The sequence below is a fragment of the Lissotriton vulgaris genome, chromosome 7 (assembly GCF_964263255.1).
Source record: "Lissotriton vulgaris chromosome 7, aLisVul1.2, whole genome shotgun sequence".
NCBI lineage: Eukaryota > Metazoa > Chordata > Amphibia > Caudata > Salamandridae > Lissotriton > Lissotriton vulgaris.
Window position 1 is genome coordinate 1,344,437,722 of NC_141695.1, and position 27,903 is coordinate 1,344,465,624.

At 43.5% G+C, this 27,903-nt stretch overlaps 1 protein-coding gene across 1 annotated transcript in view; it reads right to left on the reverse strand.

Moving 5' to 3' along the window:
* The window catches only part of LOC147703657 (uncharacterized), a 742,215-nt gene that overhangs the window by 46,895 nt on the left and 667,417 nt on the right, over positions 1-27,903 (reverse strand). Inside the window, exon 9 of the mRNA XM_086929538.1 lies at positions 9,809-9,835. Within this exon, the coding sequence (XP_086785664.1) occupies positions 9,809-9,835 (27 nt within the window). The remainder of the gene's footprint in view (positions 1-9,808; positions 9,836-27,903) is intronic.

Sequence of the window (27,903 nt, forward strand, 5' to 3'; positions counted from 1 at the left end):
GAACCACCTCGACAACTGGGAATGGAGCATCCACCAGTGGATCCAGTAGGGAGCCTTTTTTAGAGGCAGGCCAGAGGAGCGACCATCCTCCTCAAGAGGACATAGCAGGCAGGGTAAACGAGTTAGAAGGGGACAAGGCTCAACAGCAGCAAAAAAAGTCCAAGCCGAAAGGGAGAAACCGCTAGAAGATTTGGTGGTAAACATTTCAAGCATGGAACTCACGGACAGTCAACTGAAAATTCTCAATAAAGGAATGTCTTTCGTACCAATTTATACTACCAATCCATTGGAAACGGAAATAGCATTGTACAAATTCACAAGGAAACTCCGTTTAGGATGGTTTTTTCACAACGTACCTCAAATACCAGAACACGATGCCTCCATGAGGGTGTTTAAACCAAAAAGCACATTCATCTCTCCGACATCACATAAGACTTTAGATCTATTCGAGTTACTAGTAAAAAAAGATCTGGTGGAGACACACAAGAATGCACCAAAGCAAATGAATTTGACGAAGAAGGAATTGGCAACCTTAACCACATTAAGGAATAATCAGGATTTAACATTTCAAGCGGCAGACAAGGGAGGAGCCCTAGTGGTAATGGATACCATCTATTACAACGAAAAGGTTTCGGCCCATGTGGGGGACACTGACACATATATTGCTCTGGATACAGACCCAACAATGACCTTCCAAACCACACTACATGATATTCTGAAGAGAGCAAAGGACTTAGGATGGATCAACGAAAAGACTCACAGATATTTAATCACTGAATATCCGAAGAGACCTCACATCTAAATGCTACTCAAGTTGCATAAAGATGCCCGAGACCCTCCTTTCCGCCCTATTGTGGCAGGATGCGGCTCACTACATGAGCCTATAGGAAGATTTTTAGATCACTACTTGCAACCACTGGTACAACAGTGGGTATCATATATACAGGATACCACGGACTGCCTCAATAAACTTAGCAATGTGACAATACCAAAGGATTGTGAAACATGGCTGGCCACTATTGATGTGACTGCGCTTTACACATCAATTCCCCAAGGAGAGGGAATAGAAGCAGTGGACTGGATGCTGTTAAAAAGTGAATATGAAGAGTCACTAAACATCTTTCTATTGGAAATCTTGCAATTCTGCCTTTATCATGGATACTTTTCGTGGCAATCTAAGTTCTACTTACAGAAGACGGGAACGTCAATGGGATTTACGGGGGCGCCTGCATACGCAAATATCTTCATGGCCAAATTTGAACACACACATATTCTGGAAAATTTGAACTGGACGGAACACCTAAAGCTGTACGTCCGGTATATAGATGATATCTTGATAGTGTGGCAAGGGACAAAAACACAGTTGGAAGAATCAATTGGGATTCTGAATGGATGTCATCCCATGATCAAATTCACCAATAATATTGACCGGAACAACATTAATTTTTTGGATATCACCATAACCAAGTCAGGAGAACAAATTTCAACTAAATTGTTCAAGAAACCGACCAACAGAAATAATGCATTGCATTATTCGAGTTTCCATTCTATAAATTTAAAGAACCATTTGCCATTTTCACAATTCACCAGAATAAAGAGGATCAGTAGTGACGAAGCACAGGCGATGGAGGAGATAGAGGAAATGGTACAACAATACAGTAAGAGAGGATACCCTGATCAGGTACTCGAAGAAGCAAAGCGAAAAGCCTCACTAAAAACACGAGAAGCTCTACTGAAAAAAGTTCAAAAAACTCCAACAAGGAGAGAAGTTTGTATGTTGAAACAATCAACACTCACACCAAAAATCAAGAAATGCATATTGAGGAGGTGGGAGATAATTGAACAAGAAGAAGATTTTAAAACAGTATTTGTTGATAAACCAATATTCGCACTGTCAAGATCTAAGAACTTGAAGGAACTGCTGAAACAAAGAGACAAGAAGGTCTTACAAGAAAAGGCGAAAGGAATGCGCAAATGTTTCAATTGCGGTCATTGTGGAAATGTACAGTTGGGAGATACATTTGCACATCCACATACTGGAAAACATATAAAACTCAGGCACACTTCCGATTGTAACACTAGCTCAGTGATATACGCCATCAAATGTCCGTGCGGCCTAGTCTACGAAGGCCGCACCTTAAGCAAGATTAAGATAAGGATCACGGAACATAAATCAAATATAAGGCTAGGTCAGGAGAAGTCAAGCTTGGCACAACATTGGAAGGAGAGACAACATACCATTCCTCAACTAAGATTTACTGTACTCGAGCAGGTGTTGGTTGAACCCCACGTGGATCCCAATGCAAGAATAGCTCAGAGAGAGACACTTTGGATGAGGTATTTAAATACCGTGAAACCGGGTGGGCTCAATGACCAAATTGAATTTGCGTGTTATTTATAATTTCTATGATAATGTCTGTGGTAATAAAGTAAGTTGTGAATACAGGATTAGGTTCTGATTAAGCGCTATCAACATTTTATGCACATAGCCTTTCACGTTTTTTATTTTCCCCTTCATTTTTGTACTTCTCATTACATTGCATTTCTACATATGAGCATTATACACTTCGTACCCTATAGTTAATTATGTAGGATGTATTGGATTTGCAATCTTAAGGTTGAGGGAGATCTGTAATAGCGGTCCGAGTTGGGTTTCAGTAGTTTTGACGAGAGTCCTCTTTTCATGACTATTGACGAACATTGCGTTTATTTACACAACACCGTCAGCCTCGTATATAAAATAGAATTCATTCTTACTAAATTTTTACAAATAACATCCTACACAGTCTTCCAAAGAACCTTCTAAAAAATAAGTGCTGCAGCCGTTTTTGGAATACGAATTGTGATGAGCAGGGGGCGGGGACACCGGTCCGGTGTTGATGTCGGGCTTTAACTTCATCCTGGCATAACACGCTGCTACGCGGCATTTTGGCTTTAGAGGTGAACGAGGAAACTAGCGTTCGCGAAACAGAGCTAGAAAAGAAGGTAATGGTCAAAACTAGTCACTGTGACTAAACTAGAATGTTTTGTGAGTGAAAATATACACACTCACCTATTTAGTAAAGTGGGTTTCTGTTTTTCACCTTGTTATTAGGTAGAACAGTGCAAACGAGGGGCTCGAGTCTAACCTGAAGTAAGTAAATAGTTAAATGTCACCATGATGATGGCTCAGGATTCTTTACATCTACTTATGTCAGTTTCGTTTTTCTGGTTTGCAGGGCGGGTCGTGCATTTTATGATACCGGACACAAGTATTAGTGCCCGTTTGGAGGGTACGTCTTTTTTTCCATTTTCCCAGTCATGTTATTTCAGTACAGAGGCGACATAGACGTTGATTGCACTTGTTTGAATCTGGTGGCATGTATTAGGGTACCAGAGCAGGAATTGCTACATATTGCTTGTTACATATTGCTTGGGCAGCTAGTATGTTTGGACACAGCAGAATAGTTGCTTTATCTCGAGAAGGACCTTGTGTTTCATGTTTATAAAATGGATGTTCATAATGATATAAGATGACATAAGGACAAATGGTTACATTATTATCATTTTTCTATACAGTAATTTCCCCTGATGAAGATGCAGATGCATCGAAATGCATTGGGAATCCTCGCAAGCACAGATGAACTTGTGTTTTTTTTCTTGTAGTAACCAGATACTTGTTCAGAAATAATTGACCCATATTTTCAATGAGAACTAATTGTTAATATGTTCTATAAGTTTCATGATCTGAATAATTTTGCACCGTTATGAATTGCAGAAAACAAAATATAACAATGAATTTTACAGTACGTTGCATTGTTGCCTTGTGATTATAATGACACTTGAGAAAGTGAAATTCATGAAGAATTAATTGCATATGTTTATATTTTGATACGCTAATTGGAAAGAGAGTTACAAAATGTGTTGCACTTGAGCAATTTTGAACAGTGCATTCCTGCATAAGACACAGTGGTGTCTGTGAGTCCAGTTGTTTTGAATGTGACACAGTATGTCAGTGGTTGTTGAGATTGTCACTAAATGAATGTCTGACTTTTTTTGTACAAAAACTTTATTTTCACTACTCTTGTACATACTCGCACTTAGAGCCTCATTAGGATCGCGGACGGACCCCAGAGCAGGAGGGAACCTCCGCATGGAATGCAAAGTTCCCTTCTGTGCAATTAGGATGTGACCGCCACCCTGGCGGTCACATCCTCTATTTTTAACATTGCGGCGGGTGCGGCTTCAAGCTGCACCCGCGGCAATGTTAAAAATGCAGTCATTGCATTTGCATGCAGAAAGAGGCAGGCACCGCGCGGTGCCTGCCGCTTTCTGCATACAAATGCAGGGGGGTACCATAGGTACCCCCATGTGCACCCCCCTCCCCCACCCCCCTTCACCTAGGGGGCCCGCAACGGGCCCCCGCAGTGAAGTTCCGTATGCTTTTCCACGGCGGAAAACCCGCCGCGGAAAAGCATAATTGACAGCCCATCCTGATATGGCGGACGGTGTCTGAGAGACACCGTCACCATATTAGAGCTTTTCCGACGCGGTTGTAAGCCGACTGCGGTGGAAAAGCTGCGGACGGAAACCAGGACCCACCAGCCATCCTAATGTGGCGGTGGGTCTTTGGTCAGTCCGCTGCGGTTTTTCCGCATCCTCTGGGCCGGCGGTGGCTTCCGCCGGCCCGAGGATGCGGAAAAAACGCAATCATAATGACCCCCTTAGATTTTATGAATAGGAGTTCCCCCCCTCCCCCTTTTTTGAATATTTTGGTTCTATTTGACCAGAAATAATTGTCAAAACTTTATGATTTTTGTGAAAATCAAAAAATAAAATATATGGAAATTCAAATAGTAAAAAAAGTTCTGAGATTAAATCTGGACTGAAAGAGTGGTCCAAGCAGATCAGCTGTTTGTTCTTTGCTCTGCTAAACCAGTGAAAATATTGAGCAGTATTGGCACTTTGTTTCGTTGAGTGATGCTGTGGCATTGAGTGATTCTGTGGTGTTGAGGGGTGCTGTAGTGTTGAGGGGTGCTGTGGTGTTGAGGGGTGCTGTGGCGTTGAGTGGTGTTGTGGCATTGAGTGGTGCTATGGCGTTTAGGAGTGCTGTGGCATTCAGTGGTGCCGAGTGATGCTGTGGTGTTGAGTGATGCTGTGGTGTTGAGTGATGCTGTGGTGTTGAGTGATGCTGTGGGGTTGAGTGATGCTGTGGCGTTGAGTGATGCTGTGGCGTTGAGTGGTGCTGTGGCGTTGAGTGGTGCTGTGGTGTTGAGTGGTGATGTGGTGTTGAGTGGTTCTGTGGCGTTGAGTGGTTCTGTGGCGTTGGCTGGTGCTGAGTGATGCTGTGGGAAGCTAGTAAGGAGGATAGATAGAGGGTAGAAAGGAGAGAAGAGGGGTGAAAGAAGGGTTGGTGTGGATATGCAGAATGATGAGGTGAAAGATCACTAAAGTGAGGAGGGAAAAAGAGCAAACAATGAGAAAGGGAAGGGAATCTATGGGACAACAAATAGAAGGAGGAGGTGTGAGAGCAAGAAAACGTATGGGCGAGAGGGAAAGGGGTTGGAAAGTAATGTGAGAGAATAGATGAAAACAAGCGATGCACGCTTTGAGCTGGGGGAGGGCCATTAGCCTGTAAGAACTCGCGGCCGACATCAAAGGAAGGGTGAGAGTGACATTGGCGAGGGAGGGGCGAGGGGGTATGCAGCCTGGTGAGTTGAAGTGGCAGCAGAGGTGGAGCGCGGCGCGCACGAAGAGGTCAAGGAAGCAGAAGCAGGAACAGAAAGTACACCTGTCTCTCTCACATTAGCCTTCAATTTGCTCCTCAGCAAACTGGAACTTGTTGAGTGTCTAAATTAAGGAGAAGGGGTAGTACATTGATGGCGGCCAAAGGGTGCATGATGTCACATCCACTGTCCATGACATGTTGCTGAACTGAGGCTCATAAGCAGGCAGATTCAGTCCTAAAATGGAGTGCAGTGTACTCTTCTGATCATATCTCTGACAGGAGACAAAGTGTTAGTCTTTGAGTCACATAGGGGACATGTGCTTTGCTCGGGAGCCACCCTCTAAGTACTGTGCAAAAGGTGGGTTCACATATTTATTGCGCCCACCGTATCTACGTGTTCAAGAGCAAAGGCCTGTGGTAGGCAGCCGCCATACCTTCAAGAGTGACTCCTCTGTGGATCCACTGTACACTTTAGCCTTTAATGTGGCCTGGGGGTCGGCCCACAGGTTGGGCAATAGGGGCACAACCCTCAGTTAACCAAGGATGCTAAGCATTAGCAGCTGATCAGACTCCAACTCACCCCATTTGACACTAACGCCCAAATAACTGACTGTTCCCTTTGTGAAGGGCCTCTCATGAGACCCGCTGGGGTGGTGTTGTGTGTCTGTGGATTGCATATGTTGCATTGAATCCTATTTGCATCAGTGTAAAAGTAACTTAATTTTCAAGAATTGAGCTAATTTCATTATTCGGAGGACAGCTCAAAATGTATATGCTTTAACTCGGATTGTTTGCCATGCATATAATGAAAGCAAATGCTGTCTTGCTGAAGCCAGCACTGTGCTGTTATTGTATACAGCTCTGGAGAGCTACCAAGTGTGTCAAAAGGCAGGATTGCATCACATCTGTTGCAATGAATGTATTCCATGTCCCGCCCCGCCTTACAGTAAGTTTGTCTCAAAGAGAAAAGAATGGCATCGTGTACATAAAAGTACAAGCTCACCGCTTAAATAAATATTATAATTGTTGCCAGTGATATCTAGATGTGCCGACGACCTTGGCCGCCCGCTCCCTCCTTGTTTTCTTGCTATCAGGTTGCCTCGGTTGGGCCGTGCGGGTGCTCACGAAGGCTGTGAAAATCCGAGGCCCTTACAGTGAAAACACGCTGCGCGCGCTCTGGCGGCGATGCCGCACGATCACACACTGCACGTGCTTTCACGGACAACGAGCACATTCAAATGGAAAGCGAAGCCAGCCAGACCCAAAGCATGAGGATCACGAGAGCTGTGACATCTTAAGCTCGAGCTCTGGATGTTGGCAGGGTTGTTGCCAGGGATGGTTGGGCTCAGTGCACGCCTAGGATGTGCGGATCCGGTAACGGTGGATCCAGGCCAAACCCAGTAGATCCCTACGGGAAGTAGGCACATGTGTTTTCATTCATTACTCTTTTCAGGTTGTCCCCATTTGTTTAGATACCCTTCTGCATCAGTGTGTTTTCTTGCTATGACTGACAGCGGTATTACTTTCATATGAATCAAATCGACGTAAGTTGATGAGCTTTTCTCTGACTCACGGTCTTATGATGCACTAGTGCATAGGCGGGGAACTCTGCAGTGGTTGATGCAGAGTAAAAAAAACACACCACGCTCTGATAGCGGCACAACAGAGTAAGCAAATATATACAAAAATAACCTTCAGTACGTACAGAGAAATAACAGTCACATGATTTAGCTCATCTGACGAAAACAAGGATGACAAGCTGAGAATCGCCGGGCACGAAACTGAAAGCGCGGTGGGAGCGCACGAGACGCCGTGAGCGTGCACATCTGCTGTCCCGGCGCAAGCTGAGGATCGCCGGCGAAGACACGCTGTGCTCTGTGTCTGAATTGGAGCCTGCTGCCGAGACTGACCCACTGCGGAGGGAGGAGGACACGTGGAAAGAGCCCAGTGAGTGGGGGGGAGAGGGAGGGGATGTGTGTGTGTGTGTGTGTGTGTGTGTGCACGCGTGGGTGTGTGCGCATGGGTGTGTCTGTGTGTGTGTGCGTGTGTCTGTGCGTACGTGTGTGCCTCTGTGTGTGTGTGTGTGTGTGTGCGCGCGCGCCGCTGTGTGTGTGTGTGTGAACAGCGTGCCGGAATCGGAGCGCGTGTTCACGCACGCAACCTGATCCGATTCCGGCATGCTGCGCGTGCCCATCTCTTGTCTCCCTCTTGGCTCCTTGTAAGCAGAACCGTCAGCAATAGGTCTCGCGCTGCGACAGGGCTTTCGCCCTGTATCGCAGGTGCGAGACCTAAAAAGGATGCCTCATTCATGTTCAGAAATTCTGAGAGGGAAGGAGAGTTTCTGAGGTGCATTTTTTTTTTTAACACTCACAAAGTTGGCGATGTATTCTTTTATTCACAGGGGTGGAAAAACAGGGGGGATTTTTACAAACCTTTTTTCATGCAGGGCAGCAAGCAAAGTTGCTGTGCTGTGCAGTGTGAAAGAGTAGATATGCTTCATATTTACAAAATTGTGAAGCATTTATGCAATCTTCTTGCGCAGGCACACTGTGCACTGTTTAATGCCAACACAGACACCGTTTCACCACAGGGCAAGGGTGCCTGCATTACAGGCAGGATTTTTATTGTGCAGAAAGGGACAAAAAATTAATAATTAGAGGCATTTTCCTCCTTCTGTGTGTGCTGTCCTGCAGCAGAGGTGGGAAAGAGGAAATAACTAATAGATATAAATATATTTCGCCTTGTTACTACTCACTGGGGAAAGCATAATATTTTGATGTATTCCCAGGTGCACTAATTTTAGTCAATCTAGGAACGCATCAGAATCATGGGCAGATGCATGGGAACGCCCATGCTCCACCCATGGAATGCCTCCCACATTAAGGAACAAGTGAAATTACCATTGTTAAAGCCTTATCTGGTAGAGACTCTATCTAGATGCAGATTCCTTACTTTAGAATATTCCCAGGCATCAGAGTGAACCAGGAAGATTATTGAGCAGTACTACAGCGTGCCAGTAGATGGCATCGTTCTGCTACACGTCGCCGTGACCCTCGCCAGAAGTGTGCGGTATCTATGCAGGCATCACCCCGGTGCGCTGACATCAATTGCTTTCACAATTTTTCATGTCAGGAGTGCAGAGCCTCAATAAAAACTGACCAGTGCTGTGGAAAAGACTATGGCCCATAAAAAGGTGTCCTTTACATCCTAACCGGTTCGCAGAATAGGAGGGATGGGAGGGTCGGTAAGGAATATGTGGCTAGAAAGTCACTACCAGATTGTCCTGACAGTAATATGTGAACATGTGCAGTGATTCCCACTTTGCCGCTTGACAGATATCCAGGAGAGTAACGCGGTGCGCTAATGCAGTGGTGGCAGCCTTGGGTGTGTGAGCCTGCAAGCCCTCAGGGGGGCTGTTCTTGGCCAGTAAAAGCAGATATTAATGCACAGGATGATCCATCATGAGATGGTCTGTGTGTCCTAATGAAGTTTGAATAAAACCTTACTTTTACACTTATAAATACCACAATACAATACAATTGGCTTTGCTCAGGTTATACATGTGTGCATCAGGGTTTATAGCAGGTCCCTAAGATTCAAGCTAAGTGAACAGTATTTTATTTTTCTATTCACAACCAAGAACCAAAAATGGTGTCTGGGGCTCCTTAAGAAAGAAGTAATTTTCCTTCAACAAGTAGCAGGTGTAATCCAGGCAGTTTGTGAAATGATCTGGGCTTCCAGTTTTGCTGGTAGGTATAGGAGGTGAAAGTTAACATGGGTATCATCTGTGTACATATGGAATCACAAGTGACAGTCTCTAATGTGCTGGACTAGTACACAGTACATGATACTGCGGAAACCAAAACCGAGAAAGTACATTTGAAAATGTATGCATTCGGTTTCTGAGTTTAGTTTTTGACTTTTCCTGACTTGGGTGAATTTGCACAATGCCTCGGTGCAGACACATATGCATCATAGGTGGAAACCCAAATACGTATGTTTTCTACAAATCCTAAAGAGCACTCACTCATAAATCTTCTGTGTGTGTGGAAAACCGATGAGCTTACTTGGAACATGCAACAAGAAAGAAAGCCATCTTACCTGGTTGGGTAGCATATCCAGCACTTCCTAAAAAGAAATTACAGTGAGAGCATGCTACATAAATCTTTAGAGGTGTAAAGTTTATAACGAAAAGCTTTTTTGTGTATATAGGAAACATGACAAGATAGATCATTAAATGTGGTTGATGCTGAGGGGAGATGGGTAATTTATCTGGGTAGGTATACCAATTTATAGGGATGAGAAGAGAGTTGCAGTGGTGGAGTACCAGAAACGTGAAAGACCAAATTTGGGTGAGGTGAATGGTAGCTTGAGAATAGAAAAAAGGATGCCCCTTTCAATTTCAATTTCAAAAGTACTTTATTCGGTTCATCAAGGAACAACCCTAAAAGTATATTACATCAAAAATGGGTGCCTTGATTAAATACAAATTAACAATCCATACAATACAATGACATATTTAAAATCATCCATTGAAAAGAGGTAACAGTCTAGAGATTTCATATACACGTAAGTTAAAAAAAAAACAGAATGATCAAGAATAGTTAATTTATTTACCGCTATGTACAGTGGGTCCACGTAATTTTCTTCCTTAGTCTCATAGCTATAGTCAGGAAGTTTGCTACATTGAAAATTACCCAGATATTCGGCAACAGCTGTAAATACAGAAGGGCCAGTTTTACTTGTACAAGCCCCTTATCCTTGATAAGAGGGATAATAAACCTTTTGCGAATCGGATGAAAATGCTCACAAAAGAAAATAAAGTGAATCGTAACCATAATGGAAAATCCGTCACAAGAACAGATCTCCAGATCCGTCTCCTTAGTCCAAACTGGACGATCTGTTAAGAGAAGATGGAATTTATTCGATCTAAATTTTGTTAACAAAAATCGATGATTGGAGTTGTTAACAATTCTTAAATAGGGTTCAATATCACTTGTGGTTACTAAAAGCTGGTGTGACCTTACTGTGGGTTTACTCAGTTCATTATCTTCTCTAGCCGAGAGTGTAATCATATTATATGTGTCCTTCACCCATTTCACATCCCCCTTTACTAATTTAAGTGGTAGGTCAAATAATTCTGGACGACCTAAATTGCCTGCTAGTTTTTTAACATAATTCAGCCAAGGGATGCAATTACCATGCTCTAGAGCCAGACAGTCCTTTAGAACCTCATGTTTCAGCTCCAATTCTGGGTTCAGCCACACTAAGATCCATTTTAGTAACAGGGCTATGGCTATGCGATCTTCTAGGTATTTTACCCCGCACTCTTGATGAGCAATGTACCCGGAAGTTGACTGGGGAACAGACAGGATGGACTTCAAAAATGTATCCTCAGCCACCTGTAACAACTTTACATTTTTAATCCCCCACAATTCAGCTCCGTATGTGGCTAAAGAAATACATTTGGCATCATATATTTTCAGCAGAGCCTGCAACGGCTTCACCCCCAGTTTACGGGAAAATCCCAAAACAGCCAAGATAGACCTAGCAAAGGCATTACGTTTTGCAACCAGCTGAGGTAACCATGTGGAATTATCATCAAAGATGACCCCTATGTAGTGTAGGCCCTATTTTCCCTATAGGCCCTGCGCATTGGAATAACATAAACAGCAGTGTAGACGTAGGACTGTGGTATTCTAGGTCTCTACTGACTATGTTAGACTTAATTTAGGTTTGCGCCAGCTAGCTCAGAGGACACTGGAAACTTTCTTGACTGAATAGGAAGTGATCAGCTTCCCTGGCTCAGACAAGAAGGGATTCAGCTTCCGACAACCGCAGTAACATGACAACTTTGCTCCTTAGAATAAGAGTCAATCTCTAGAGTCATGTGAAACAATAGACAGCTATTTCACTCAGTCGGTTGTGCAGAATTACTTTCACCAGTATGCAGAGAATAGAGAGACAAGCGTTTTCAATAAAAGGTATTATTTATTGGACAGTCTTCCTTCACATGCAAGAGAAATGAATTGCCACAATTGCAAGACTTGTTATTATAAAAAGTGCGTACAGTAAAAGGAGTATTACGAAATAATACAGTAAAAGCATTGATATGGTTTCTTAGCCATACAATAGTTAAAATGAATAAAATATATACATTCATATATACATTTGGCTAACGTCCTCAACTGGTGCTTCTAACTACGCCTACCCCAATGTACCTGACCTAAGCCTAATACGTGGGAGGGAGTAAGTAGCAGTTTAAGTTTAAGTTGGTTTTGCCAAGGGTTTGCTTCAAGAATTCTCTCTAAGGGTTTAGTCCGCACCGTACCTCTGGAATAGAATGTTGGAGGTCCGGTATCTTCTCTCAGGACTCGATATTCCAGTCACCTGCACGGGTAGGCTGGAAACGCCGGAGCTGGATTTTCTCAGCAGGAGAAAAGACCGCGTCTTTCTCAGCTCGTCAAGGTGGAGGGGCAGCGTCCGTGGGCTTCTCGCATCTGCTGGGCTCTCTGCAAGGGACAGCTGTTCTGCTCCAGTATTCACCACCACTGTCGTGTTTGCTTAAGGCAACGTCGGTATTATTTATACCTGAAAGGTGCCGAGTTTGACGTAAGTTTTTGGACATAAGACGTCAATAAAGATGTCACTAAGAACTGGTCGTTCTTACAGTGCTCGCAGGAGTTCTATTAGTAATCAAAACAAAGCAAGCGGGGCTTTCCCAGGTTGCTGGGGGTTTGAGCTGTCGAAAGAACTCGGTGTGTTATCTAGGAATCTAAGGAAGTGGCTTCTGCTGTGTCATGTACTGTAATGAGCTGCAGAGACGAGTTACTGAAATATGGCTCTGATCGTTTATGCCATTATAGGGATATGTATTGATTATAGCTGTATAGGGGCATAAGGTCACAATATTGATCGGGGTCCTAGATAGAACACAACACCCACTCCACGAATTTATGTCCATCAAAATACTAAAAACTAAAGCAATAAGATGCGTGTGTATTCCTACCCACCCCAAAATACATATTGCATTTGAAATGGCGTATATGAAATACATGAGAGTATAGGTACTGTACGTTTTTAAGCATAGTAATCATTCAAAAATTATTGCATATGTAATCAGTTTGCGAAAAATTACACATGAAATGTCTCTTAATACAGAAAAGAAGGGCGAGAATATTTCATCACATATAAATACAATTGCTGTAAAATGTGCTAGAGGCCAAGGTAAAGTTTTTGTCTCTAGATCTACTAAAATAGAAGCTCTGTTCTTTATGAATAGTACTACTTTAAGCAAAAGTATTTGTGCCAGAAAAAAGGTAAATATTTTGAAAAATGTCTGATTCCAAAGATATTTAATGGGGAACGGGGAAATAGAGTTCTAAACGCTTTTCAGTAGCTTTTGCTTATCAAAACTGAAGGCCGAATTCAGAGTTCATGGGAACGCTGTGCGCCAAAATGTTTTTCCAAAAAGTTATTGTTTCTGTTCAGGGGAGAACATCATTTCAGACAGGCTCTCAAGGAATAGGTCTACATATTCAGGTGACAGTTCGACCAGGTTCGATAGTGCAGTAACCTGGCAGTTGTGAGAATGATTGCCATCATCGATGTCTGGATCAGCAATGCTCACAGAAGGTCGTACCTGGGTGATGCTGCTTTCATTTATTGATTCACTGCCGCCACCTAGTCATAGCGCAGGAGTCTCAACGAATGCCGTCATCAGGATTGGTAGCCGCTGGGGACAACACGATGCATGAGCCGTTACAGGACTTAGCAAAGTATCGATATTCATTATTACTGCTGATGGTAGTGCAAGACAGGTGTCTAACATGCATTCTTCTCCGCATAGCATACATCGAAGCACAAGTAAGATGCAGGTCTGCCATATAGGTCTGAATGAAAGAAACCAGGTCATGTTCAGATCTCTCAGCTGGGCAAATCCAAGGACCTTAGCTATGCGGTCTCGGTAGCGCATTGCTAGGATCGTTTCTTCCATCCTTGCCGGAGTCATGTCTGTGTTTTGGCTTGCCATATCGGAGCAGGAGGGTCAAAAATAAAATGCCTGCTACAAGTCCCAAAAGTAGTGGTTGGCCGCCAAAGACTGATTGGACAAAATTGGGAATAATGCCCAGAACTGCTTTGAATGGTGTTAACAGTCCCGAAAAAAATGTCTTAAATATGTTTGAGATACCAATGGCATCCGACATATTTAGGATTTGGCTGAGCATTTCTGTGAAATACACTGGGCAATTTGTTGATAAAAGTTCATGTATATCCGATGTTGTCCTTGCAACTTGGAGATCATACGGTTTTTTTTTCATGACGTGATGGGCACTGTTGTCTACAAAAGCACAGACTTCATTCTGCTTAAAGTATCAATTCGTATAGAAGAGATATTCAAAGGAGGCCAAATCGGAGTCTCGGAATCTCCAGGGCCGTTTGGAAACAATGCTTGCATACAGCAAGTGACCATGGAAGTCACGCTTACGAGATATGCTTTCTCTGGCACCAAGCCACAACAGCTGTGATCTGTTATTAGAATGTAACTCCCGTTAGAAAGTTGCCTAAAGAAAGGCGTTGCAGGTGTGACATGCTGGTGGCATGAAAGGTTGTTTGAAGTCCCTTCACAGGCCCCATGTAAATTAATACCCTGGCACAAAAGTATACCGCTTAGTGAATGTTTGCAATTTTCACCACTAAGAAATACATTTTTGTTGTTGTCACTATAGCATGTGTGTGTATAAGGTAATTTCCATGATGACTTAATGTACCCTTTACCCAACCGTTCATACTGGCCTGCCGGTATATACTCAAGGCAATTTTTAAATCGGAAAGTTGTTATCGGAATTGTGATAATCCCGTGTATTATCCATTCAATGACAGGTCGTTCTGACAATGTCAATGGTAATCTCTCAAGTTTTTCAATGCTCAGGATTGTATAGTCTGCTCCTTTCTGTGCCAAACTGATTTGTTTATCAGTAAGGTTAAAGATGGAAAACAATGACGTTGTGTTGATTAGACGCCATGGCACATAGCCTGAACAAAGATTTTGCAACGTCCAGCCTAGCTGTACAATAGAACGTAATTGGGACTGGCCATGTTGTAACATTAGCAAGTCTTTATCTATTATATCGATGGCAGATGATACAATACTGTCCAGTGAATATATTCTGGAGGACAGAGTCATTAACCCATTGTCCACAACAGAAAGTGATTTTTCCAAATTAACCTCATCGCTGCTAGCCATATTCCCCTCCGGTGCTAGAGTATAATGATAATGGGTGTGGTCATGACGGAACGGTTCCGTCATCAGCACAGCTCCACTGTGCCTCATGAAGGAACCGTTCCGTCATGAGCATCGAAGGGGTTAATACGATCAATTTCTCGTATTTTTTCTGCTGTTTCAATTTGCATTACTTTCCATGCCTCATTGTATCCCGCATATACACTTGCCGCTATGAAACGTTTTTGACGTTGTTTGCGTGGTCCCATTATGAAATCGCGCAAATCAGCACCATCTTTAAGTAAAGATAAGTGTTGCTTAATTTCTGCCAGTGTGGATGTTTCTAGCCATTCAAGGCACAGTTTCCCTACACTGTATGTTGTTACTATCCCTGGATGTTGTCTCTGGGAGTATCTAGGGTCTGGTCTGGTCATTTTTAACCCCTGTATTTTGTTCAGGAATCTATCTTGACAGTTATTAGTGTCTTCTTGCCAGATTAACCACTTTTTCCAAACAGGATGTGTTCTGTTTTCATTTAAAATTTGGGATACAACTATTTCAATATCTGTGGTAGCATTATCAGGTATTGGCTTTGGAATAGACGGTTTGTTAAGGTCTTTAATCTTAGCTAGGCCAAGGCAGGTTGTTTGGTGAATTGTGTCATTTAAGAACATTATTTGTTCTGGGATCAGGCAGGCTCAAAATATTGCTTCTAGGCCTTGTACCAGCCAATATTTTGTACCCAGATTGTTTTTGTTTCAATGTTGTTTTTCCAGAAATCAAAACCAAATGTAATCATTTTTTCATAAAATGCTTCTGAATATATCAATTTAGTATTTGTCAGCATTGTTTTCGTCCCTGTTTTATCCAAAAGTTTATAATAAAATGTTTCTGCATTACTTGTGTTAAACCCTGAGAAGTATTGGAATTTCTCATAGAACGTTTTTGAACTACTTTTAGGCGGAGTAGCACAATGTTCCCATTGGTTATATTTAAAAACATTTCTAGGTTGAGCAGATTTATGTAAATAGTGGTCTGCGTAATGTGAAAAACAGTACATCTGTTCATAATTAGATGAACCTTGTAAATAATCATGTTCTGTAAATTTTGCTGATACACTAAAACGACATCATATTATTTATACTTTCAAAATCCCAATCATCAGAGAATGTACTTGGTTTTACAAAGTCACTTAATGAAACCTTGAACTGGCGAGGATATTTCAAGATCTCGACGGGGCCATATATTTCATAGTCAGTCTTGTCCCACACTACCCCGCCGGGTATTGGAATGGCTGTGACATTTACTGATGATAGTTCTCTTTTCTTGACGTGTGATGATTTGTGAGGTTTCACAACTAAGTTGATGTTCTGACTTGCTGTGTCCATTGAACTGTATGTTCCCTCAATGAATTTTCCCAAACAAAGTACCATGATGAGCCAAAGCAGGAGGAAAAATACACCTAGCCCAAACCAAAGCTCTAACCATGGAGAAATAAGATAAGTTTCCTTGAGTTGATGAAAGATTTCTGTTGCCTTTTCTTTAAAAGTCTTTGTTTCTGGCGTCACTTCAGGGTTGCTTTGATCTTCAGAAAAGTTATCGAAATTGATGAAGTAGCCAGAGGCAGTTCTGTCGATTATTGGAATTGTTTTCTCAATTTGCCTTTCATTAGCACATTCTGATGCCACATCATTGTAGACTGGTGTTTTATGACGAACTGTTTCAATCTGTGTTTCAATAGGCACAAGATCCATGGCATTATTGCATAGTCCTTCTCTGTGCACTGCAGGTTTATCAAATGTGATTAGTCTTTCAGTTTGAACCTCTTGGATTGTTGCAAATATGGGTATTCTGTTATTTCTTAGGAGTCCACTTGGCCTACTGTTGATTATAGGCCACATGCTTGTGGTTTCACCAGTTCGATGGATACAACTCTGTTCTCCTTTTTACCAGCAAGGGGCGGTAGTACTACTGATCTTGTTCGGTTGATTGCTAAGACAGGTACTGCTTTTCTGTAAGAAGGCCCAAATTCCTTCTTCACCGCTATTTTCTCTCTGACCAGATCCCCAATTTCTGGAATCCAGTCAGGTCTTGCTGGGACAGGTGGTGTGTCTTCAGTAGTAGATGGCTGTTGCTTTATTTTTATGTTGCTTAAGGATTTTCTTGTTTCATTCAAGTCCTGTAAAACAGCCAAACGATCTTTGATGTCGAAGTCTTTATTTTTATCTTTTACCACTGAAACCTGACTATCAAGGTCCTGAACATACATTCTAGTTCCGAACAATAGTTCGTATGGGCTGAAACCTTTTAGAGAATTTCTTGGCAAATTATTAAGACTATGTTGGACACTTGTTAAATGTTTGACCCACCCATCACCCGAACCTAATACCTTCGCTGTTATAGATTGCTTTATGTCTCGGTTTTTTCTTTACACTACACTGTTTCCCTCAGGATGAAATGGACAAGAGAATCGCAATCCAATGCCCATACTGGTCATGGCCTCCTTATAAGCTCGAGAGCTAAAAGCAGGACCCTGGTCAGAATGAAGCATGGCAATTGCGTATGTGCCGATAAAGACTCGCAGATCTTTTATAACAGTTTTGGCGTCAGCTGAGCGCTGGGGCCACATCCATATGAATCTCGTACAGGAATCCACTGCGACCATGATATATTTATAGTTGCCATCCCTTTGTAAGGGACCACAGTGGTCCAGGTAAACACATGCTAATGGTTTATCTGAGATGAGAAGGGGTGTCTGCGCTGGTCGTTTCACTGTTGATACTTTCCTTTTTTGGCATATTTCGCATTCAAGCACATATGTCTTAGTTTGTATTCTAATGCGCGGCCACCAATATCTTTGTTTTAATAATGATATTGTGGCGGAAACGACAGCGTGTGCAGAAGCAAGCCCTTCGTGTGCCGCTGTAATTAGTCCTAACCTGTGTTCCATGTTTGGAATTACTCTATCCCCCACTCCAGGGATTCGAGCAAAAGGAACATTATTAGTATCTGTTATATATGAGTACTTTTCTGGAAAGCCTTTTGGGAGTGTTTTTCTATCATTTTTTACTGACGCACTGACAGCTTGTAGTATATCGTTGTCTATTTTTGTTTTTGACCGGGTGATAGCAGCTACGGAAGCCGTTTGCACAGCTGCCTTCGCGGCTTCATCAGCCAATGAATTCCCTGCAACGTGAACGCCATCACGTTGATGACTCAGAGTGTGCATCACGTGAGTCTTTTGTAGTTCTTTCTGTAAAAGAACTATTTGTTGCCAAAGCATTTTATGCTTGATTGTGCCAACCCTTTGCATCTTTGCACCCGTTTTCAACCCAATTCTGCTAGTATTCATTATAAGATTGAACGCAATAATCTGAATCGCACACTATAAGTGTGGGGAATTCGCGATCGGTATTCTCAAGCGCCATCTTAAATGCTAGTAGTTCAGCTCGCTGAGCTGTACAATCTCCTAGAGATTGCGTTTTAGTGACCAGTGGTCTAAATTTTCCTTTGTGCCAACGACCTTTAACAATCGCGCACGCAGCACTATAAGCTTGTTTACCCCCAACTGCGGGTTGTGCTGATCCGTCTGTATATATGATACATTCATATTGTTCTAGAGGGAGAATTTCAATTGGCATAGGACATTCATATTCATATTGTAGAAATTCCTGTGTCTTTAGGTTAGGATCGAATTCATATACTACGTCTGTTGCAGCGAGAGAATTAACCCATTGGATCCATCCTGGATGCAGAGCTTTAGCATTTGGAATGCTCGCTTTTGTTACAGCTTCTAGGGCAGGTATAGGTGTAACGATTATTCTTTGTTTACCTTGTGCTAGGCCCCTTTCTTTTGCCACAGCAGTATGAACCGCATTTAGAATTTTTTCCGTGGAACTGAATTTTATTTCAGCTTTTGTATACAAATGTGATTTGTATGCTATTGGTACCGTTTCTCCCTCATTAGAGGTCAGGTACGTGAATCCGCATCTTCCTGGGATGACTCGGATTACAAGGTTGCGTGTATTGTCACGTTTCTAATTTTGTTTTTGCTAACATGTCTGTTTGCAGTGATCTCAAAATTTCTGTGTGTTTTTTAGTCCAGTTGATTGGTTAAAAATCAGGTTTAATTAATTCGTAGAGAGGTTTAAGCCTTTCTGCATAGTTTAATATGTATGTTCTTCCGAAATTCAGGAAGCCTAGAATCAATTGTAAGTTCTTCAGCGTTTTTGGTGCTTGAGTACAGCGCACTTCTCCAAGAAGTTGTCCGCTAGGCTTTTTCCTTCACTTGATAATTCGTATCCTAAAAATAAGACTGTCAGATGGGCAATTCTTGACTTTTTAAAGTTGAATTTGTAACCCTCTGCTGCGAACCCAAGTATTATGGTGTTCACCCTTTTCAAGTGAGTATCCAAGTCGTTGTCTGTGAGATAGATGTCATCGACATAAGATAATGCCTCATCATCATATATTTGTAGTAACTCTGTTAGTCTGGCTGAGAATAGTCCTGGGCTGTTCTTCAATCCCTGTGGGAGCCTACAAAAAATTTCCTGTGACCCCATTATTGAGAAAGCGGTCAAGTACCTACTTTCTGGTGCAATATTTTGGCAAAAGAACCCATTAGATATATCTAATATCGTTTTGTATTTTTTGCGAACTATGTTATTCATTAGTTCAGTACTATGCAAATTTTGTACTGCAAATGTTTTGCAACATGAGTTAAGGTGTCTGTAGTCGAAGACTAGACGATACGAATCATCTGGTTTGGAGACAGGAAACAAAGGATTGTTCATTTGAGAGGTGCATGTTTCAATCACTCCCTGGTATTCAAGTTGATCTAAAATCTCCCTGACCTGTTTTTTAGCTTCTTGCTTAATTGGGTACTGCCTATGTGCAGTTGGTTGACATTTTAACTGGATTTTGTGAGGAGGAGAGTCCTCATCCCATCATACATGATTTTTATATAATGCTGGTGCCTGGGCTACTGCCCATTTCCTTGCATATACATATTTAGTGTGAATTGGAATGTGATTCGAGAAGGCAGGCATAATCATTTCTTCGCCATGAGGGCACTCCCTGACAAACTCCGGGGGCCAATCTTTCTCAGCTAACAGGATGTCATAGCCTTTTGAGCGGTTTTCCCAAAATAGACCCCTTATTTTCCTAGTCTTATCTCCCTCTATACGCATTGTTATTTCGTATATCTTATGAGGTTCGCTAACTCTGCTGTCTGCAGTTTCAACTTGAATGTATTCATTTGTGTAGACTATCTCCAGATGACTCATCAGGATCTTGAGAGCTATGGTGATTTCTGCTGCACTGTCTAGCATTGTCTGTGCCCACTCTCCGTTTTTCAGCTGTGTCCTCAGTATTCTCAGCATGTTCGATTACTCTAATACTGGCTACCTTCTTTCTTGGAAATTGTAATTTTTTTACTTTTAGCAGGTTCCTTGTCTTTGGACTTGATGTGCTCTCCTGGGTCTGACCGTCCTCTTCTTCCCGATTTCTGCGAAAAAGATTGAGAGGGACGTGTATCAATACTTTGATATCTATCAGGCTTTTTCAAGTTATCCCTATTTCTAAGGTTGTATCATTTTTCAGAGTACTCCCTCTGGGGAGACTGGTGTTCTCGAGTCGGAGTTCTTTCCCTCCGTCGAATAGACCTTCCTCTGGACTGGAAAACTTTTTCTTTGGGAGTGGATTGTTTATTTCCATCCCAGCTCTTTTTAGGACTATTTATATTATTTTTAATAAATAATTTTTCAGGATTTTCGAGTAGTTGGGGTTTTACTGGTTTCCCACCCAAACTATCTCTAGCTAATTCTTCATAGCATTTTTCTATAATTCTGGCAAGCTCAATTGGTTGATCTGTTATATCTGTTTCTTTCAATTTCTGGCGGATCGCCACAGATGCTGCTTCTCCTTTTATGTTGGCTAGTAATATAGCCGAGACCTGCTTGAAGTCTTTCAGTAATTTCATACCAAGAGTTAAAGCAGGCTCTGGACCGTATTCATTCTGAATTTGTTTCAGCACATCTGGTATTACCGCCATGGACGGAACACCATGTGTTTTTGTGTAAATGGAAGCAAAGACTGTACCCCAAGTGTCACAGTCCTCCACATGTGGTGCGACCCCCATTGGAAGGCAGATGGTCAGAATTCTGTGTTTCTCAATAGGGGTAGTATTCGGGAATACTGCCCCTGTTTGAGTAATTTTCTGTGCTAACCAGAAAGGGATTTGTTCCCGTTTTATGGGTGTTTTACCAAGACATGATTGTATGTTTTGTGGTGTAATTTTATTTGTGTTCCCCTGATGAGGGGTCAGCTGTGGAACATTAACAGCTGTTTGGACTGTTGCAGTCCGCATTACATATTGGACTAATTGTCTATGTATTTTAATCAGTAATTTTAGCTGTGCTAAAAGTTCTTCTTTTGACATTTTTTCAATGTCCGGATGTGGTGTGTAGCTGGCTAGAACCGGCCACGTTGCTCCTGGTCTACCTAGTGGACCGAGCCTGGTGATGTGATCATTGTGTTTTAGGGTGCCTTTAAACCAGAGCAGGTGCTCTTGGTATTTTAATGGTATTTCAATTTCCTCGAAAGGAGCGTACTCTTCCGGTGGATCCTCTATTTTGTAATAGTGGAATTTGTGTGTTGTAGCGTTTGCCGCTGGAAATTTTATCCAAGAATAGAATACCTCTGTCTGCCGATATTCGTGTGCCTCTATCACGAAAACGACTGTACCACCTCGTGATGTCAGTCCGTTCTCTATAAATTTTAACGTTATAGTTTTTCTTATGTTGACCGGAATGATGATAGCATCCCGGTCAGTCTGTAGGAGACTTGTGTCTTCCTCTAGGAGTTGATTTGCTATTCTCAAAGCCTCAGTTTCTTCCGCACCTTCTACCATTCTACTAGAGACGTTTTTGTTGCAGATCAGGTTTTAAGGAAACAAAGATTAGGTGCACAATATTTTGGAATGCTGTATCCTTCAACGTTGAATAAACCAGAAGCTCTACATAGGAATCTCTTCCTACTAAGTTCGGGCGGATTTTAACCTTTCACCCACTCCAGACGTCTATTGGAGTATTTACGGAAGAAAGGGTCTGTGTAAAAAAGCACGACTGAGTTACTCTAACGTCTTGTGTTAGTTTTATCACCTTACCAAACGTTGGGCGCCATGTAGTGTAGTTCCTATTTTCCCTATAGGCCCTGCGCATTGGAATAACATAAACAGCAGTAGAGACGTAGGACTGCGGTCTTCTAGGTCTCTACTGACTGGGGATAGACATAATTAAGGTTTGCGCCAGCTAGCTCAGAGGTCACTGGAAACTTTCTTGACTGAATAGGAAGTGATCAGCTTCCCTGGCTCAGACAAGAAGGGATTCAGCTTCAGACAACCCCATTAACATGACAACTTTGCTCCTCAGAATAAGAGTCAATCTCTAGAGTCGTGTGAAACAATAGACAGCTATTTCACTCAGTCAGTTGTGAAGAATTACTTTCACCAGTATGCAGAGAATAGAGAGACGGGCGTTTTCAATAAAAGGTATTATTTATTGAACAGTCTTCCTTCTCATGCAAGAGAAATGAATTGCCACAATTGCAAGACTTGTTATTATAAAAAGTGCGTACAGTAAAAGGAGTATTTTGAAATAATACTATAAAAGCATTGATATGGTTTCTTAGCCATATGATAGTTAAAATGAATAAAATATATACATTCATATATACATTTGGCTAACGTCCTCAACTGGTGCTTCTAACTACGCCTACCCCAATGTAGCTGACCTAAACCTAATACGTGGGAGGGAGTAAGTAAGTAGCAGTTTAAGTTTAAGTTGGTTTTGCCAAGGGTTTGCTTCAAGAATTCTCTCTAAGGGTTTAGTCAGCACCGTACCTCTGGAATAGAATGTTGGAGGTCTGGTATCTCCTCTCAGGACTCGATATTCCAGTCACCCGCAAGGGTAGGCTGGAAACGCCGGAGCTGGATTTTCTCGGCAGGAGAAAAGACAGCGTCTTTCTCAGCGCGTCAAGGAGGAGGGGCAGCGTCCGTGGGCTTCTCGCATCTGCTGGGCTCTCTGCAAGGGACAGCTGTTCTGCTCCAGTATTCACCACCACCGTCGTGTTTGCTTAAGGCAACGTCTGTATTATTTATACCTGAAAGGTGTCGAGTTTGATGTAAGTTTTTGGACATAAGACGTCAATAAAGATGTCACTAAGAACTGGTCGTTCTTACAGTGCTGGCAGGAGTTCTATTAGTAATCAAAACAAAGCAAGCGGGGCTTTCCCAGGTTGCTGGGGGTTTGAGCTGTCGAAAGAACTCGGTGTGTTATCTAGGAATCTAAGGAAGTGGCTTCTGCTGTGTCATATCCTGTAATGAGCTGCAGAGACGAGTTACTGAAATATGGCTCTGATCATTTATGCCATTATAGGGATATGTATTGATTATAGCCGTATAGGGGCATAAGGTCACAATATTGATCGGGGTCCTAGATAGAACACAACACCTAAATAAGGAAATCTGGAGACCCTGGACAGAACATTCCCTTCACAATGCAGGGTCTTAATTCTTTTTTTTCCTCTGTTCCCCACAATCATTACATGCGATTTGGAAAAATTAACACTCAGTTCTAACATTTTCATAAAATCTGACAACAAATTTAAAAGGCGTTGCAACCCTACTGCTGTGCGGGATAAAAGAGCGGTGTCATCGGCATAGAGCAGTGCTGGTATAAGATCATTGCCAGCCCTCGGTATGTCTTTACATGCCTCACTTAAAACAGCACCTAACTCATTAATATAAAGGGTAAATAGTAGGCGGGCCAGAATACAGCCCTGCCTAACTCCATTTGTAATTCCGATCTTGCCCGTGCAGTTACCCAAGCGATCATATCTAACTGTGGCCGAGAGGTCCCTATGCAAATCTGCAAGGAAGTGCACAATGTTTTCATCGATTCCCAGCTTCAGGAGCAACCCCCACAATTTGGACCTATTCACTCGATCAAAAGCAGAGGAAAGATCCATAAATGCTAGGTATAACATGCCCTTTTTAGCAATTGTGTACTTCCCAATCAGTAGTTGAAGGTTGAGGCTTTGATATATCGTGCTTTAACCCTTCCTAAACCCATATTATAATCCAGACAGAGTGCTAGTTTCAGCTAACCAATCTGTCAGTTTGCATAAGACCACTTAACCTAAAACTTTCACGGCAGAATCAATAAGTGAGATCAGGCGATAATTACTTGGTTCCCCTCTATTACCCTTTTTAAAAATTGGTACGATAACTGATTCAGACCAGGTAGCAGGGATCCCTGATTTACATACCCTATTAAAAACATTTGTTAAGACTCTAGACCAGATCTTAACATCTGATTTAAAGAGGTCGGCCGGAACGCCATCAGGGAGGGGGCCTTATTACTTTTCATCTTCCTGATGGCGTCTGCCACCTCACTCTCCGCAACCATCAGACTGTAATGATCCTTAATAGGGGTAGATGTTGCCTCCTCCCTTGAATTTTCCCCTTCATACACTGATTTAAAATAAGAGCACCACACTTGTTCCTGTATACCACAGTCCAATTGATTATTGCAGGGATCGGTAAAAAAGGGCTTATTTACAGTAGCCCAGAATTTAGAGCTATTTTTAAGCACATCTATGGAGGTTAAATCTTCCCAGGCTGCTTCCCTAATTTCTCGCCTCCTAGATTCCAGTGTAGTTTTATAAGCTTTCCTTAATACAGCCACAGTGGGCTTGTCAATTTGTTTACGTTTCAAAGCCGCCCTTAGCTTCTGATTGGCTAATGAACACTTGTGGTCAAACCAGCCCTTTCCATCCAGGTCTTTTGTTTTGCATGGCCTTCTAAGATCGGCTCCGACCTGGATACAAATTTTAGAATAAGCCTCTAATACCTCCTCATTCCTAGCATCAAAATTCATACAAGTATTGAGCTCAATTTCTAATTTAGAAAAAAGATTATTTAAAAAGTCTTCCGGTACAACTCTGTTCCATCTAATTCTGCGAGCTTGATCTGTTGGTCGCATGTCATACTTACTAGTCCTGTTATGGTTTATCTCGGGCTTTTTAATTAAATCAGTGATACTGAGGACCACTGGGTTATGGTCACTATAATGAGACCAAACCGCCGAGTAACCATACAATTTATCCACCAACGTTAAACTAATAAAAATATAATCAATAACCGAGTGGCTCACCTTCCCTTTATAAGTGGGTGTCTCCTCATCCTCCCTTAATGGGAGTATCAAGCCATTGTCTGCCAGAATTTTTTCCAGGATATCACCTTGTGCCGAGTGCTCAAAGTGAATATCACCTTGCTCAGGGGGGCCTAATTGGTCCAACGAGAGACATTTATCTTGGCAACCATGAATATTGAAGTCTCCCAGAAGTATAATATAACAAAGATTATTATTTATCTCCCTATAGTCTGCCAAAAATAAATTTAACGAGACCAGATGGTCAGTCATAGTGACTCTATTGTATGAGTTATAAAAATTGACGATAAGAATATTGCACGCCCCTTTACAAGCTATCTGTACTGCCATACAGTATGGCGACCCTGTGGTAAGTTGAGTATGGGTGCCTGGGATAGAAGCAGAGATTAATAGAACCAACCCACCCTTAGCCCTCCTCATATTAGATGCTACAGCGGGGATGTAGTGGGTAGAATAACCGTCTAGGCTAAAGATGTTTTCTGTATGCCATGTTTCTTGTAGCCCAATAACATCCACCGCACCTATAAATTCTCTCCAAATTGGGTCATCAACTTTGTTTCTTAGACCGGCAATATTCCAAGTTACAAACTTTAAGCCTGTACTGGAATATCACAAGTGAGAGCTATCTGAGGGATTTCAGGGAGATCATCATTTTTGGTCATCAATGGGCCCAAGTTCGTTTGTCGTGGCATTACATGAATAGACAAGAAGGCTTCATTATTCACTATAACTTCATCTCCTATTGGTCAGTCCACCCACCCAAGATCAGACAGGGGTTCAAATCTATTAATGAGTGGAACATTAAATAAGTTCCCTGCTAGGTGATCACAGTGCGGGTAGTTAAGGGGTGAGCCTCTATACATGTTTAAAGCCATTGGGGCGGTGAAGCAACTCCCTATTTGAGAGCAATTTCTATCAATAGGTCGGCTAGACATTCTCCCACTCCCACCCACTGCAGGAGCTGTAGGATAAAAATAGCTTAGGTCAAAGGGGAGAATTCCACCTAAGATGTCATGATTCGGGAAACCACTAATGAATTTTGCAACACGTGCATCTCTAAAGTTCACTATAATGCAGTCTCCTTCAACATCCTTTACTTTGTGACCGACCCAGCTTACTCTCCGAACATTTATAATTTCCCCATGTAAATCTCGCCTAAGGGGCCTGTTTTTCCCTAACCAAAACATCACTTTGTTTTTTAATTCAAAATAGGTTTCCACCCTGTCTTGATTCTATTCTGGAACACCAGCCAAAACAATAACATAGGGATAGGAGTCATGGGGGGGATCAACTCACTTTATATTTCCCCTGCTTTTTTTAGCCTCTGTTCGAACATGTTGAATCATATTAGTTGTTGAATCTAACCCCTTGGTGGTTCTATTTTTGTTGTTCCCCGCTTGGCTACTTTTAGGTGATTGACACACCAACCCGGGGGCCTTACCAGTAATTCTTACCTCCCCGTGATTTGACAGTTCATAAGCCCCTTTACTAGGCCTCTCCTTAGGAGCAGGTTTCTGTATACTTTTGGGTAGATTGGGTAGGGTGGGTGCAATATGTTGAGCCAACTTCATTTCCCCCTTCATTTCCCAACCACTGTGCCCTCGGCCTGGTTGCCCCCACGCTCCCCGCCTGCTGCCTGCCTCGTACCTGCTGCCTGCCTGCTGCCTGCTGACGCCGATCCAGTCCGGAGCCCCAGCCGCCGCAGGGCCGCCCACCTGGTTTTTCGCGCCGGTTTTGCCGCGACCCCGCCCCCCCGCCTGCCGATTGGACCACGCGCTCCCCGCCTCCCAGCTGACCCGCCCTCCCGGCTCCCTTCTTAAGGGGACCCCGACCTCGGATCAGTAGCGACCACTGTGCCCTCGGCCTGGTTGCCCCCTGCTCCCCGCCTGCTGCCTGCCTCGTACCTGCTGCCTGCCTGCTGCCTGCTGACGCCGATCCAGTCCGGAGCCCCAGCCGCCGCAGGGCCGCCCGCCTGGTTTTTCGCGCCGGTTTTGCCGCGACCCGGCCCCCCAGCCTGCCGATTGGACCACGCGCTCCCCGCCTCCCAGCTGACCCGCCCTCCCGGCTCCCTTCTTAAGGGGACCCCGACCTCGGATCAGTAGCGACCACTGTGCCCTCGGCCTGGTTGCCCCCATGCTCCCCGCCTGCTGCCTGCCTCGTACCTGCTGCCTGCCTGCTGCCTGCTGACGCCGATCCAGTCCGGAGCCCCAGCCACCGCAGGGCCGCCCGCCTGGTTTTTCGCGCCGGTTTTGCCGCGACCCCGCGCCCCCCGCCTGCCGATTGGACCACGCGCTCCCCGCCTCCCAGCTGACCCACCCTCCCGGCTCCCTTCTTAAGGGGACCCCGACCTCGGATCAGTAGCGACCACTGTGCCCTCGGCCTGGTTGCCCCCACGCTCCCCGCCTGCTGCCTGCCTCGTACCTGCTGCCTGCCTGCTGCCTGCTGACGCCGATCCAGTCCGGAGCCCCAGCCGCTGCAGGGCCGCCCGCCTGGTTTTTCGCGCCGGTTTTGCCGCGACCCCGCCCCCCCCGCCCGCCGATTGGACCACGCGCTCCCCGCCTCCCAGCTGACCCGCCCTCCCGGCTCCCTTCTTATGACGCCCCCTCAGCGACCGCGCAGCGGACGCGCGCAGCGGACGCGCGCAGCAGGAGCGCCGACTGAGCGCCGAAGGTGCGCCAAAGGTAAGCCCGTCTGCGCCCGTCCGTGCCTGGACCGCGCCCAGTGCCAGGACCCCTGGCCCC